We start from the raw sequence: 14,564 nt of genomic DNA, 5'->3' as shown, positions 1-14,564 counted from the left end.
ATTGCTTGAAAGATGGGACTTTTGAGGGTTTTTTTTGGTCATAGTTTATTAAAACTTAGAAACGGCACTTTTAATGATTATATAAAGGTAATCAAGATGATAGTTGCTGTTTGAGAAAACACAAAAGGTGTCTGGTGCTCTTACATAGTAAGCTACAAAATAACTCTTAAAACTGTTATAGCAACTGCGAGCCAATATGAGAGAGATGGAGAAACTCTGTTTGCGAGTCCGACAGGAAGACATCCCTGTTCTGCAGAGAATGATAAATCCAGTTAAAGAGGAAGCTTCATTTGCCATAAAAGACTTCCTGCAGCTCCACTGTGAATCTGCAGAAGAACTTAAAAAGCAACTCGAAGGACAGGAGGATGCCTCTTTAACCAGATCTGCAACTGTAGGAGGAGGTAGTAGAATTTTCATTTCTGTATTTCTCATATCTATATTGTTGTATTCAGTCCGCATTTTCTAACTGGAGTAACAAGTGAACAAATGAGATGACAGCTGAAGAATAATTGTTAATCAAGAAGTGGATTTTCTTTCCCTACATCACACTTTTTTCATGACCTGTGACTGAGTTTTGATAAGTGGGGAATGCTGTAATTAAAGTATCTTAAGAAATGAGATAGTTGTGGCCTTCCATGAAAAAGATCCTGTAGCCTTGGATCTTGAAATAGAAGACTATTCTTACGAAGCTGAACACTTACATTCATGTTTCACAGTAACTTGACTTCTTTCCCCCAGCCCTGCAAATCGCTTGATTGTGCGCGAGTGACCATTTAGGCCATTTTCATTGAATTAGTGCTTGCAACATCAAGAAGAAAACAATTTTTATATGACAGATTGTATAATACGCCACTGCTGAAATACCTGGAAAAGAGGAGCAAATTTCTATATACAGGAGACCATCTCTTCCTGTAGCATTTTATCTTGGTAACTGATAAGAGAGCAGGAAACAGTATAAATCCATTTAAATAAAAGATTTTGAAAACACACTATAACATGCTACAAGTGAGACATGTTTGCTGGTTTTCCCTCTTTTCTCTACAAAATGTTTTTAATTCCTTGTTCTACCATTCTGTCTTCAGGGGAAGCCCTTATGCTCTGGCACCAGCTAGTGTTCTCTGCTAACGATCTGTGAGAAAGTTGGTTACATCAGGATTAAATCTTTCCTCATAATAGTAATTAGTTTGATTGCTGCAGTAGCAGTATTGTTTAAAATTGTTTGGAAATTTCATGTGTCTTTAAAATTGAAAGAGTATTCTCAGTCAATGGCCTTGTGGAAGAACCTGCCATCAAATATGATTTCGTGAACCTTCTTGTTGCTATATAGAGAGCTACGAGAACTCTTTTAAGTTTGATTAACAAAAGCTAGCGAGTCTAATGGTCAAACAGGAAGAAAAGAAAAGTGTATTTGGAAGATTGGGCTTCCTTTTGAGAATGTCATGTGCAGTGGTATCACTGTTATGAATGTCAAGGTATATCAAATATACAACCATGGAATGGTTTAGGTTGGAAAGGACCTTTGAAGATCATCTAGTCCAATCCCTCTGCCATGGGTCGGGACATCTTTCCCTACACCTGGTTGCTCAAAGCCCCATCCAGCCTGGCCTTGGACACCTCCAGGGATGGGGTATCCACAGCTTCTGTGGGCAACCTGTTCCAGTCTCTCACCACCCTCACAGTAAAGAATTTCTGTCTTCTCACTAGGCCAATAAAATATATATATTTTATATATATATATGACGTATATATCTTGACTTTTTAAACACCTTCAGCATCTTGTAGTTGATTGTTCAGTAGTTTGTCCTAATATCTTTGTGGGTTTCAAAGTCTGGCTATTTGCTGCATTCTCCTTTCCCTCCAAAAAAAGAAGATAATAACTGAATCTGTTCTGCAGTCCTCTGGGACCCCCTTACTCAAGTTCTCAGAAATATGCTTGACTGTTCAGAGGCTCTTTCTTAAATGCTCAAGAGTGAATTTCGTCAAACCCTCAGGATTTGAATAGAGTTAGCTCATCTAAATATTTTTAACTTGTTCTCTTTATGTTTCCGCCTATCCTTTTTTTTTTTTTCTTTCTTGTTTAAATTAATTGCATCAGTTACCTGATTACAGCTACCTGTTTGTTTAAAGACTGCCTTAGTCTTTCTCTGGGTCATCTGTTATTTTCTTTCTTTTCCTGGCAATGTACTTACACTTCCTTTGTCGTCTTCTAACTTGAAAAGCATTCATAGATGCTTTCTTGCTACCATTTATGCCCCCTGATAGTCGCGATTTATTTGTGTCCTAGTCTCTATGATCTTAACTTACCATGCTTGTATTATTCCTTGTACTCATTCTAATTGTGTGTCAAATTCTCGATATCCAGGGCATTGAAGAGCTCCTGCTGAATCCACAAACATTTTCCTCTGCATCAGGACAATTTGCTGTCATCTTCAGTGTAGCCTATTTTATTAGTGTTTGCCAGCTCTTCTGCAATCCTTTATCCTTTAGGAACTTCTTCCCCATAGTTTCTATTAATCAGTTTGCCAGATGTGTTAATACCTCTTTTGGGGGGAGCTCATTGTCTTTAGTCTTTTACTCTTGAGTTTTAGAATAGTGAACTCTGGTATTCAGTAATCCCCTCTATCCATATTAACCGTTACTTTCAGGGTCTTTGTGAACTCTTCTCTGTTACGATCAGAATTAAATTTAAAATATCTCTTCTTTTGGTAACTTTCTGCAGTTGTCCTCGACACATCCTGGCGTTTCCTTGGAAAGGCCTTGTCTTGGCTTATTGCTTTGTCTAACAGTTACATAGGTGGTAAATGGGAACTAGAGTTTAATTTCAAAGAACAGCACTGCTTTTTTAATGTGAAATACCTTGAAAGTAGGGAGGACATTGAGCATAACTGCACTTTAGAAAGACAAGAAATTGATCAGAAAGATTGGGATGAGAAGACCAGAAAAATGTTACTGGAATGACACGCTCCTGCAAGTCCGCTCCGGAATACAGGCAATAATTCACCCCATGTAAAGTGAAACATACAGACAGGCAGACAACTAAATACAATTAAATGGACTTTTTTTTTTCCCCAAGTTTGCCTGACAGTGAGCGCAGCTCTGTTGAATTGCTAACACAGATGCAATATATCGCCTGTTCTTTTGTGCTTAGAGGCTGCAGTCCTGAAAGCAAATCTTGGCTGCTGATCTTAATCAAAGGAACTTCAGCGTGCCCATTCTTTGTAGCATGTTGCTTCCCATCTGGTAGAGAAGGAAGGAGTTTACAAATTCAAATCGTTTAGAAGGCATGTCAATGAAATGATGTGGTTCCTTCCCCCCTTCACCATCCTTGGCTCATGTCCAATAGAAATGGAATTTAATTGCATTTTGAACAAATATTAACAAAAGGTGAGACTCCACACCTAAAATTACTAAGATCTTTTAACCAACATATTGAATCTTCTGGAGCATTAGATTTTTATCTTGAGTGTAATGAGGTGCGAAGCTGCTCTATAAAATCTGCAGGGGTGTTTTGTATTACTGCATTTCTGTGGAGATGCTGTAAGTGAACTGGTGGAGACACTTCCATTCTCAGTTCTATTCAAATTGGTTAGACTTGATAAAACATGAACTAGTGAATATAAATTTCTTACTCATACTTTCAGCCCAAATGTCACACCACCTTCTCTTACCCTTCTTATTCTTTAGTTTTTTGAAGCGAGTAAAGAATTTTTTTGAGGAACTTTTTTTTTCCACTAACTTTTAGTTATTAGAAAATGAAAACAGTGTAAACCTTTTTACAATTTTAAGTTCTCTTGAATGTGTGTCATGAAAAACTTCAGTATCATTCATGTACGTAGAAGTATTTGCTTTTCTACAATAGATCAGCATAGATTGTTAACGACAGACCAGAATAGGCAACATAATATGTGAAGAGGCAATTTTGCCTAGTGAGCTTTTTTTATTTACGATTACGAATATTTTAATTTCAACCAACTTAGCATGCATGTGGCTGATTAGAGAAGAGTATGCTTTTCTTGGCAGAAGAAACTTGATTTTGAAATCAGATTGTGAAGGATTGAAATGGAATAAAATACTAAAACCCAAAGTTAAATGTCAGAGTCTGTAGCAGAATTGGTTTATCCAAAAAATGGACACTTTTGGATATACAATTAATTATATCAGAAAGAGGAAAAGAATATTAATTAATCTGATGCTATAGATCAAAAATGTGTTCTGGAAGAACAGGTGATGATTGTAAAAGGTGAAGTGCCTTCCATGTCTGGGTTCTTAAAGGAAAAGGGGTAGAAATAATTAGAAAGAAAAACAAGCCCAAAATAGAACCCCAAATCGGTTACTCCATCCTTGTTATTCTGCTACTCTGCTTACTTAGTAATTACAGCTGAATATCGGCTTCATTGATGTTTAGACTTCTGTTGATCTGCAAGTAGGAAGATTAGGTCCTTAATGTATTTTGAGATACTGGGATAAAAATGTTGAGAAATGGACAAATATTATGGAAATGTATCATTTTTATTTTATCTTAAATTAATTCCATGAGTAAGCATGCACTATTACTGACTTTTTATTGAATATGATTATTTGTTTTCCATTGTTCGTATCTGTTGTAGTAACAGTTATATAATATTATTATAGTACCTTGGTACATTCATTGTTTGTAAAGAAGATTTTAATGCAATATTTACACGTTAATATTATTAGACATATCTAATCAGTCTTCCCCATATTAAGCTTTCTTTTGGTACTGCCCTGCCAAGGAAGCAAACATCCGTGTCCTACTGAAGTAGCTGTCTTCTTCAGAAATTGAAGTTGTCTAAATTAACGTGATCTTTTCAGTGTGCTACATACATATGTTCTCCCGTTTGCCTTTCATACTCTCAAGCTATTCCTTAGTCCTTGCTATGACAAGCCAATCTCGTTTGCTGTTATTCTTGGTCACCACATAATTACTCGTCCATAATTATGCATGTGTCCATTACACCCATAGCGGCTCAAGACTGTGCTCTTTGACTGGAAGAGATATGTGTGTGTCTGTTGGTTATGTCTGCTCTCCCCTGTGCCACCTGTCTCCCGTTCGCCATTTTTTTCCAACATACTTTGTCCTAATGCCTTCTGCATTCAGTACACGTGATTTGGAAAGGAAGATACTTGAGAATATCTCCTTTACACAGCTGAGCTGCAAATGTTTGTCATCCTCACAGTACCATTACCCAGCTGGATCCAGCACTAGATGCTGGGCAGCATGTTACTTGGGTTTCACTGCTTTTACTTCCAAAGCTTTTTCCTCCAGCTTCTTTTAGTCCCAAATGGCTGAAAATCAAACCAGTAGCATAAATGATCAATCATAAAATGAATAACTTCAGTTTTGGAAGTGCAGTTTTTATGTCATGTATAACTGAAAAGATTTTGTCCTAAGCTCAGTTTTCTTAGCTCAGTTGTTATAAAATTAATTAATTGACCTTGAATTCAGGGGTATAATTTAATATCATTCTCAGAACTGATTGTGAAAGGGTGCTGATAGAAAAGAGTCCATTTCTTTTGCAATAACTTCCTTTTAAGAAATTGTCTAGTGCTGTGAGTAAGATTTTCCCTATATGATCATTTCCAGGGCTGTTGCTTGGCTTGAATTAGGTTAAATATCGATTTATCCTTGAGAAACATTTGGAGCGAGAAACTTTGCACATCACATGCATTCTGATCCAGTGCATTTATTTATAAGCATCATGTTTCTCATTCAGAAACTTTATATAACACAGAAGTGAAAGATGGCTCCCAAAGTTTAATCCAGATCTACTCCCGCCTTCCCGAAATACCTCAGGAAGAAAATGCAGCTGAGTCCTGGGAAACTTTAGAAGAGGTATGTTGAAACTCCCGTACTGCCATGCTGATGCTCTTGTTTTTAGCAATTACTGCAAAGTAACATTTGTTTTTTATTTGTAGGACTTGATTCAGCTTAGCCAGTTGGTGACTGATTTTTCTCTCTTAGTCAGCGTAAGTATTAATTCTGCGTTCTCTCTGAGATAGAGTCTTGTACAAAAAGAGGGCAAATGGGTAACTCCTAGTTGGGGGAAAAAAAGACGAGCAATACTTCTGCCCGTAATCTGAACTCAGTCTGAGCTACTATCGCTTGATCAAAGCAACAGAATAGCAGAATAACATGAATTTATTCATGTTATTTATTCAGTTTATTCAGAATAACTGAATTTATCCAGTCCCATATTCAAGACTACAAAATCCTAGTCACTGTTAGGAACTTCAGGAAAATGCCAGTAGAGGCAGAGCAGTTTCCCCACAGTGAGCTGAGATGCCTGCACAAAGGTGCTGTCTCTGCTACCTGGGACCCGTGGGAAATACACCTATAGTTTCAAAGACAGTACATTAGATACTTTCCAAAGTCGTAGGTGATGCGTATCATGTGATTACCAGAGAAGCTGTGGGCCCACTGTTGAATGAGACAGGAGCCATGGTGACGGAGGATGTGGAGAAGGCAGAGTTATTGAATGCCTTCTTTGCGTCGGTCTTTACTACCCGGCCAAGCCCTCAGGAGTCCCAGGCCTTGGAGAAAGTAACGGGGAAAGAGGAAGACTTCCCCTGGGTTGAGGAGGATCAAGTGAGGGACCAGTTAGGTCAATTAGATATTCACAAGTCCATGGGCCCTGATGGGATGCACCTGAGAGTGCTGAGGGAGCTGGCAGAGGTCATTGCTGGGCCACTCTCCACCATCTTTGAAAGGTCCTGGAGAACAGGCGAGGTGCCTGAGGACTGGAGGAAAGCCAGTGTCACTCCGGTCTTCAAAAAGGGCAAGAAGGAGGACCCGGGGAACTACAGGCTGGTCAGCCTCACCTCCGTCCCTGGAAAGATGATGGAACAGCTTGTTCTGGGCATCATCTCAAGGCACGTGGAGGAAGAGAAGGCTATCAGAAGTACTCAGCATGGATTCACCAAGGGGAAATCATGCCTGACTAATCTGATAGCCTTCTATGATGGTGTGACTGGATGGATAGATGAGGTAAGAGCGGTAGATGTGGTCTACCTTGACTTCAGCAAGGCGTTTGACACGGTCTCCCACAGCATCCTCATAGGGAAGCTTAAAAAGAGTGGGTTAGATGAATGGACAGTAAGGTGGATAGAAAACTGGTTGCAAGACAGAGCTCAGAGGGTTGTGGTCAGGGGCACAGAGTCTAGTTGGAGGTCAGTGATGAGTGGTGTTCCCCAGGGGTCAGTACTGGGTCCAGTCCTGTTCAATATATTCATCAACGACTTGGATGAGGGGATAGAGTGCACCCTCAGCAAGTTTGCTGATGATACAAAGCCGGGAGGGGTGGCTGACACACCAGAAGGCTGTGCCGCCATACAGAGAGACCTGGACAAGCTGGAGAGTTGGGAGGAGAGGAATCTTATGAAATTCAATGAGGGCAAGTGTAGGGTGCTGCACCTGGGGAGGAATAACCCCATGCAGCAGTACAGGTTGGGGGATGACCTGCTGGAGAGCAGCTCTGTAGAAAGAGACCTGGGAGTCCTGGTGGACAACAGGATGACCATGAGCCAGCAATGTGCCCTGGTGGCCAAGAAGGCCAATGGCATCCTGGGGTGCATCAAGAAGAGTGTGGCCAGCAGGTCAAGGGAGGTCATCCTCCCCCTCTACTCTGCCTTGGTGAGGCCGCACCTGGAGTACTGTGTCCAGTTCTGGGCTCCCCAGCTCAAGAAGGACAGGGAACTGCTGGAGAGGGTGCAGCATAGGGTTACCAAGATGATTAGGGAACTGGAACACCTCTCTTATGAAGAAAGACTGAGGGAATTAGGTCTCTTTAGTCTGGAAAAAAGACGGTTGAGGGGGGACCTGATCAATGCTTATAAATACTTAAAGGGTGGGTGCCAGGAGGATGGGGCCAGGCTCTTTTGGTGGTGCCCAGTGACAGGACAAGAGGTAACGGGCACAAACTTGAGTATAGGATGTTCCACCTAAACATGAGGAGGAACTTCTTTACCTTGAGGGTGGTAGAGCACTGGAACAGGCTGCCCAGGGAGGTGGTGGAGTCTCCATCTCTGGAGACATTCAAAACCCGCCTGGACGCGTTCCTGTGCAACCTGCTCTAAGGTGTCCCTGCTCTGGCAGAGGGGTTGGACTAGATGATCTCCAGAGGTCCCTTCCAACCCTATGATTCTATGTTTACATCAAATTGCCTAGCAGTAAGGTGAAAGGTTTTCTTTTGATTTTCAAGTGCCAACAGAAGAGGAATGTTAAAACGCCTTAGTTTAACTACTCAGCTGCCCCGTCTGGTTAGAAAACTAACAGCTCTTCCTTCCCTACATCAGTGACTCATTGCTAAAAGTATCTTTGTGGCTGTGTGTTGATTCAGGAGGCTCTGCCAAGGTAATTTTTTGAGGCAGTAGTCTTCTGTTTCAGCCCTAGTGCTGGTAATTGCTCCTAAGTTCTCGTCAGCAGAGCAACTACTGATGTTCTACCCGGTGCCCTCGGCCACAAGCTGAACCATAGCAGAAGCTCTACTGTGTTGACCACAGACTTCTACCCAGGTCCCATTAATCTTTACAATTTCTAATTGCAGTGGTGACGATAGCCTTCACTGCACAGGGCGGGTGTTTCTCAGGTACCTTTTCTCACTTAATCAGGAATACTAGAAAAATTTGAAGTTCCCCTCACCTTTATCATGCCCCTTTCTCTGCTCTCACAAATGTAGCTGCCAAAATGTTGTGCATCTTCAGCATGCATGCTCAGTTCCCAATGTTTAGTTCTTCCTGTGTCACAGGGAATTTAAACCCACAACTTTCATCTCTGAAGAGAGTTCTCTAATCTCCTTGCTGTTGGGTTAGTTGGGATAGATAAAATAGCTTTTATTCTTGCTGCTGCGTATGCGCTGCTTCACGTATACAAAAAAAAAAAAGACTGAGATTCCTTAGGCTGGAGGGACTGCAAATTTTTTTTATTTAGTAGCCTAAATGTTAGCAGCTTTAGCTCAAAAGGGGAGCTCCTGTTCCCAGGACTTTCTGGATTTTATACATAACCATCATTAAGTCTAATAGCAAGCATCTAAAGTGTTTGGATTGGATAGTAGACGAGGATAACAGAGCTGGTGGATTCAGCAGTTGCTGAATTAGAAAGAGGGAAAACAGTTCAGAATGCCTTTTATTTTAAGCTGAACATTAGCCATCTCATTATTTTGTGACATAAAACAGCCTGAGTACTGCTGAGATTAAAATAAGAACAAACAAACCCACGAACCCCTTTATCTTCTGCTCCAGTGTTCTCTGAGACTGCAGGGGAATCTGACTGCATTTGGAGAAAGGATAGAAAGGATAGAAAGATAGTTTTTGTAAAATCAAACAGTAAAATACAGAGCAACATCAAGATTATTTTCAGTACTGTCACTACTCTATTTGTAAAGTTAAGTCAGTGTTTTATAATATCATGATTAAACACTTTATTTAGATTTCTTGGTGTAGCTTTGTGTGTTGGAGTTGGGACTGATCTTATAAATGCTCCTTACAGAATTTTTTTGAATGTGAAACTCAGCAGGAAACAAAAAGGCTAGTTTGGATTATTTTTCCCTTTGGAAGGCAAGTTCATCTATTCACAGAAAAGATTTAGAAATCTTATGTTTTGGGTTGTTTTCTCTAACTAACTGCAGCAACACATTGTATAATACCCACACTGTATTATTACTTAACAGTTAAGATTTTTTTTTAAAGTAAGTTTGCAGTTTCAGCACAGTTTATCAGATGCTATTAATGAACCACCATTAAGGCTGCACGGCTGCAGTGTGTAGCAGATGAAAGCGGCTGTGGGGCCCTGATTACAGGCATTAAAATGGTGTGTATTGGCTCACTGCTGCTTCCCAGCAGGTTACCTCACTCATAATTCCTTTGCATCTAGTCTCAGCAGGAGAAGATTGACAGGATTGAAGACCATGTCAACAGTGCTGCTGTGAATGTTGAAGAGGGAACCAAAAACTTGGGGAAGGTAGGGATCTGCTCCTGCTGGTGAATCAATGGTACTCTGCCTCCCAGCAATCCTCTGTATTAACCCAATTGATCTGCCATCTTTAATGCTGAGGGAGCCAGCAATTAAGGAAATAAGGAAGAAATGACCCACAGGTAGCAGGGGGAAAAAAAAAATCAATCTCTCTTGTAATTTTCTATCTCATCCAGGCTACTAGGAAATACAGGTTGGGTGTTTTTTTTTTTCTTTTTTTGTGCTATTCTGATGTTACGTTGGTTTACCTGCAAAGACAAGAGCATTCGACGATTGGCTCACAAGAAAAAAATAAGCGTAAAACAACAGGTTGAGGATAACGTGCAATTTCAGTCCCTTTCTATGTAGATGTCTGTGACAGTTGGTAATAAGCCACAAACCTAGATTTGGGCATGTTACTGAAAAGTCTGAGCATTTTCTCAGTTTCTCATTTGATTTAATCATGGGGACCAGGTACTAAGTAGTGCACATAATCAGGCTTTTACAAGCATGTAAAAGGACCTGGTTCACAACTGCATACACGAGTGAGCCCAATTTTGAATTATTTTTAGTAGGTTCTGTCGTACATGTGGGAGAGTAGATCATCTTTTTTTAAATACTAATTTGTAAAGTTTATTTCTCACTGAGCATTCACGTCATTGCCAAGAGCAATGAGGGGAAAATGCACATCACCACAGGCAAGTATTCTAACTTTTTTTTTTTTTCCTTTTACAGGCTGCAAAATACAAGCTGGCAGCTCTGCCTGTGGCAGGTGCAGTCATTGGTGGAGTGGTGGGGGGTCCCATTGGTCTCCTTGCAGGCTTCAAAGTGGCAGGAATTGCAGCTGCACTTGGTGGTGGGATTTTGGGTTTCACAGGTGGAAAATTGATACAAAGAAGAAAACAAAAAATCATTGAGCAGATCTCTTCCAGCTGTCCAGAGCTTTCTCGCCAAAGTGCCAAAAAATCCAGCTGAAGTATGGATTTATTTTGACTAGGAACAAAAGTGTAGTAGCCGCGCTAATGACAGACTCGCAGCCTTATGCTTTAAATACAAGGCTGAGTTGTGTGAATTTTGACAAGAGTACTGTTACTTGGGAGGGGTAAAACGGTAATGTCAGAATTTCTCATTTCAGATGTGGTGACATCAGTCCTTTGAATATTATATGGATAACTTTTAATTACAAAATTCTTAGGTGAGCTATATGCATAGCTGTAATGATGGGTGACCGGTGCTTCATGCCAAATTTGCACAGTGTCTTGCAGACAATACAAAGGGAGATACTTGGAAAACCCTAGTGCTTTCCCATGAACAGCACCCAGAAGCTGGAGCTTTTAAAGAAAAGGAATTAAGCTCCAGCTATCTTTCATCGTCATAGTACTTTATGCTTTCACTTATCTGGATTCCCAAACTCATCCTGTGTACACACCCAGGATATGACTGGCTATGCCTATTCAGTAACGCACAGGGAAGCGTTAGCTGCCATAGGAAAAGGTGAAAATGTTGGGTAAGCAATGTGGAAAAAATCCTTATGGTATATTACACATCTGCCTCCATCAGCCAAATTAGATGAACATCATAAGCAGCTTTTGCCCTTTTTCAGGTGTTGTTTTTTTTTTTTTAATTTGTAAACTCCTTATCTTGTTCAAAGCATAGTTAAGAATTAAACAGTCCAAGGAGCAACCCTGCAGGACCGCTACTGGAGAATAATAATTTTCCATGGCTGTTAAACTCCTTGGCTTGTCCTGAGAACACCCTACAGGATGAAGTGACAAGATGTGGCATTCTGAGCCTGAAGCCTCAGCTTACTTAAGCAGCGCTTACTGCTGGATTCTCATCTCCTGTCACCAACAGCGTTCTGGTGGGAGAGTTAAATAGCTTCCCTGGAAGGTGGTCTTTGTTATCTCTCAAGGATGGCATTAGGCACCAGGTCGAAGGATGGTGAAGCAGCAAGGCCCTTTAAATGGTGCCAGTGTCAGCTGACATCCCCAGATGACGGGATTATTTTGCAAACGCCAACCTGATACCATTTACAATAAGTAAACCATTCTTGTTTGGGTCAGCTGCACACCTCCTGCACACCGTTCAGTTCTGAAACCTCTGCTTCCGCTCACACTGTAGAGCAGCTTCTTGGCCTTTTCAAGATTTTGGGACATGCTATGGAGCCTGTATGCGGTGAGAGGCTGTTAGTGCTTTTGCTAGCTTTTTATAGGAGATACCTGTTACTCTTACCATCCTTATTTTGCTACTTAAGAAGCCTTTTGCTTCTGAAACTTCCACTGTTAAATATGGGAGTGTTAATGGGTTTTTATTGTCACGTAATCATACTATTGTCACATAATCTACTGCTCAGCATATGGTCCTACCTCCATCCTTCCAGGACAGTTCCCACACTATTGCTGCTGCTGTTTGGGGGAACAGAAACTGAGGTTGGGAAGCTGCTTTTTAATGTTTTTAAATTGTTCAATTCATCCTGAGCTCTGCTTGACTCCAGTTTTATTAGGGGAATGCTGCAGTCAGTGTTCAGGCTCCCTAGCAAGGAATACTGTATAAGGAAGCATACTATAGAAAGAGCTCCCTTTTCTTAACCAGTACTTTGATATCATCATTGGAAATAACTGTCTACTAATGACAGATGATAGGTTTTTGTGCCTAGAGACACTGTAAGCAACTGTTAGTTACAGCACAAATATCTTTTTCTGAACAGTTCTTCCTTACTACTTTTAAGAGATGATTGAAATTGCTATCAGTCACAGCATTGTGTCTATTTTAAGTAGGTCTGAGGCTCAGGGAAGCAATGTGTGCAAGAATAGTTTTCACAAGTAATCGCGAACATTGTCAAAACTGCATGCGTTAAAGCCACAGTGCCTACATCTGTAAAATCAGCTGGAGTGGAAAACATGACCCAAGTAATTCAGCTCATTTGCTCCTGTCAGGCAAAAAGCACTTTTCTTTAAATGCATCTACTTTGGATGTAAACACACTAAATGAGCTTGTAACAACTTCATACTAAGGCTGTTCATTCTTTTGACATGCAATTTCTACATTTAAATGAAGAAACTAAGAAAAAAGTGTTCTTAATCAGAAACTTTGGTTGATTCTTTGTATGATTTTAAAAATCCATCTCTCTTTTCCTACTGTATGCTTCAAAACCTTGTGCATTTAAATGACAGCAGCCACATCAGAGACATCAAGGACTCCACCTTCTTCCCCCAAGCTGGACTAATGCCAGGACAATCTTAATTCATAAAACTGAATTCCTGCCACAGCTTATGCAAATTCAGCTTGGTATGTGTTCATTTTATGAAATGTCTAGCACAAAAACTATTCTTCCTCCTTGCATCTTTAAGGAAGCAATTTCAAAACGTTGTGTACACACTAGACTTGGAAGACTATTATTTAAGCTACGATTTTTTAAAAATAGATGGGTTATTTACATATGTGAAGAAACATGGGCATCTGAGTAACCAAACTGGCATTTCAATTGCTAGGCATGTAAGATATACATAATTCTTTCAGACCAAATAAAAGTTTTTGCCTATGAGACTGGTTGGAGCATTTATTAAGAACATCAGGGTTTTATTTCCTTTCAGCATCTAAAAGATTAATCCCTCACAAATTTTATGTTATTAAAATAACTGCATCACCAAGATTTAAGAATCTTGAATTGAGTGACCAAACACATGCTTCAGTTATTGAAACATTTACATTCAGTGAAATTAATACACGTTCCTAAAATGTTGCATGCATCTAGTAACTCATACACATATGCTAGCTCAGAAGTGGACTCCTTAGGTTCAATTAAAAAGAGAGTTTGGAATGGTTTTGTTCCATATGGGGATAACACTAATATTGTCTGACAACCTCCCATGAAAGCCTCGAGGAATGTTAAAGGGAGCGGTTAGCTAAGCATTGAAGGGTTAAAACCATTGATGTAGAGTTGAAGGGCTCAATTTGAAACACTTCTTGCATTTTGTCCAGCATTTGCTCTCTCTAGGCAAATTCTCTGTATCATCAGATACTTCCAAAGTTCAAGCAATGCTCAACATCATGTTAGGCATGTCTAGACTTTAGTTGTTTAACCTCTAGTGAATACACAATGAAATGAGTGCGTAACTGTTGTACAACTAGCATAGCTAATTGTCTACCTATTGCTGGGATGCCAAAGCTCTGGGAACAAGTCCTCACTCAGAAAAGCAAATTTGGATTAAGGAATGGTACAGGACTGTGGGGTGCATGATGAGGTAGCATCTTTCCAGAAAGACAAGTTTAGACATCTTCTACCAAACAGCATTTATAAATAAGAATCCTAAGGAAAAATAGGAACCCCAAAGGACCAGGATGACTCCTTGTAGGTACCGTGCAGGAATTGACTAAAGTTTCAGGTGCCTGAACAACTCCAGAAGTTCTGTAGCACCACCTACAGATAACAAGTGGCAGCCTTAAAACCATACCCTGCTCACATCTTCAGATTCCAAATGGAACGTGGTATGACTCAGCTGCCAGGAATGCTTGATTTGGCAGGAGATGGAGAATGGGGCAGGAGAAGACTTGGCTTTCAAGCACTTAATGCACACTCCAAAATGCAGAGTCACAA

The 14,564-nt window shown here is 40.3% G+C and overlaps 1 protein-coding gene across 1 annotated transcript in view; it reads left to right on the top strand.

Moving 5' to 3' along the window:
- Nucleotides 1-13,507, top strand: part of STX17 (syntaxin 17) — a 40,453-nt gene extending 26,946 nt beyond the window's left edge. Inside the window, exons 5-9 of the mRNA XM_082479910.1 lie at nucleotides 182-401; nucleotides 5,736-5,854; nucleotides 5,938-5,988; nucleotides 9,890-9,976; nucleotides 10,703-13,507. Coding sequence (XP_082336036.1) covers nucleotides 182-401; nucleotides 5,736-5,854; nucleotides 5,938-5,988; nucleotides 9,890-9,976; nucleotides 10,703-10,942 — 717 coding nt within the window. The 3' untranslated portion in view covers nucleotides 10,943-13,507. The remainder of the gene's footprint in view (nucleotides 1-181; nucleotides 402-5,735; nucleotides 5,855-5,937; nucleotides 5,989-9,889; nucleotides 9,977-10,702) is intronic.
- The last annotated feature ends 1,057 nt before the right edge of the window (nucleotides 13,508-14,564 follow it).

The sequence above is a fragment of the Vanellus vanellus genome (genome assembly GCF_965231255.1).
Source record: "Vanellus vanellus genome assembly, chromosome: 2".
NCBI classification, from domain to species: domain Eukaryota; kingdom Metazoa; phylum Chordata; class Aves; order Charadriiformes; family Charadriidae; genus Vanellus; species Vanellus vanellus.
Note: the sequence above shows the minus strand (reverse complement) of the source record. Positions and strands in the feature narration are given on the sequence as shown.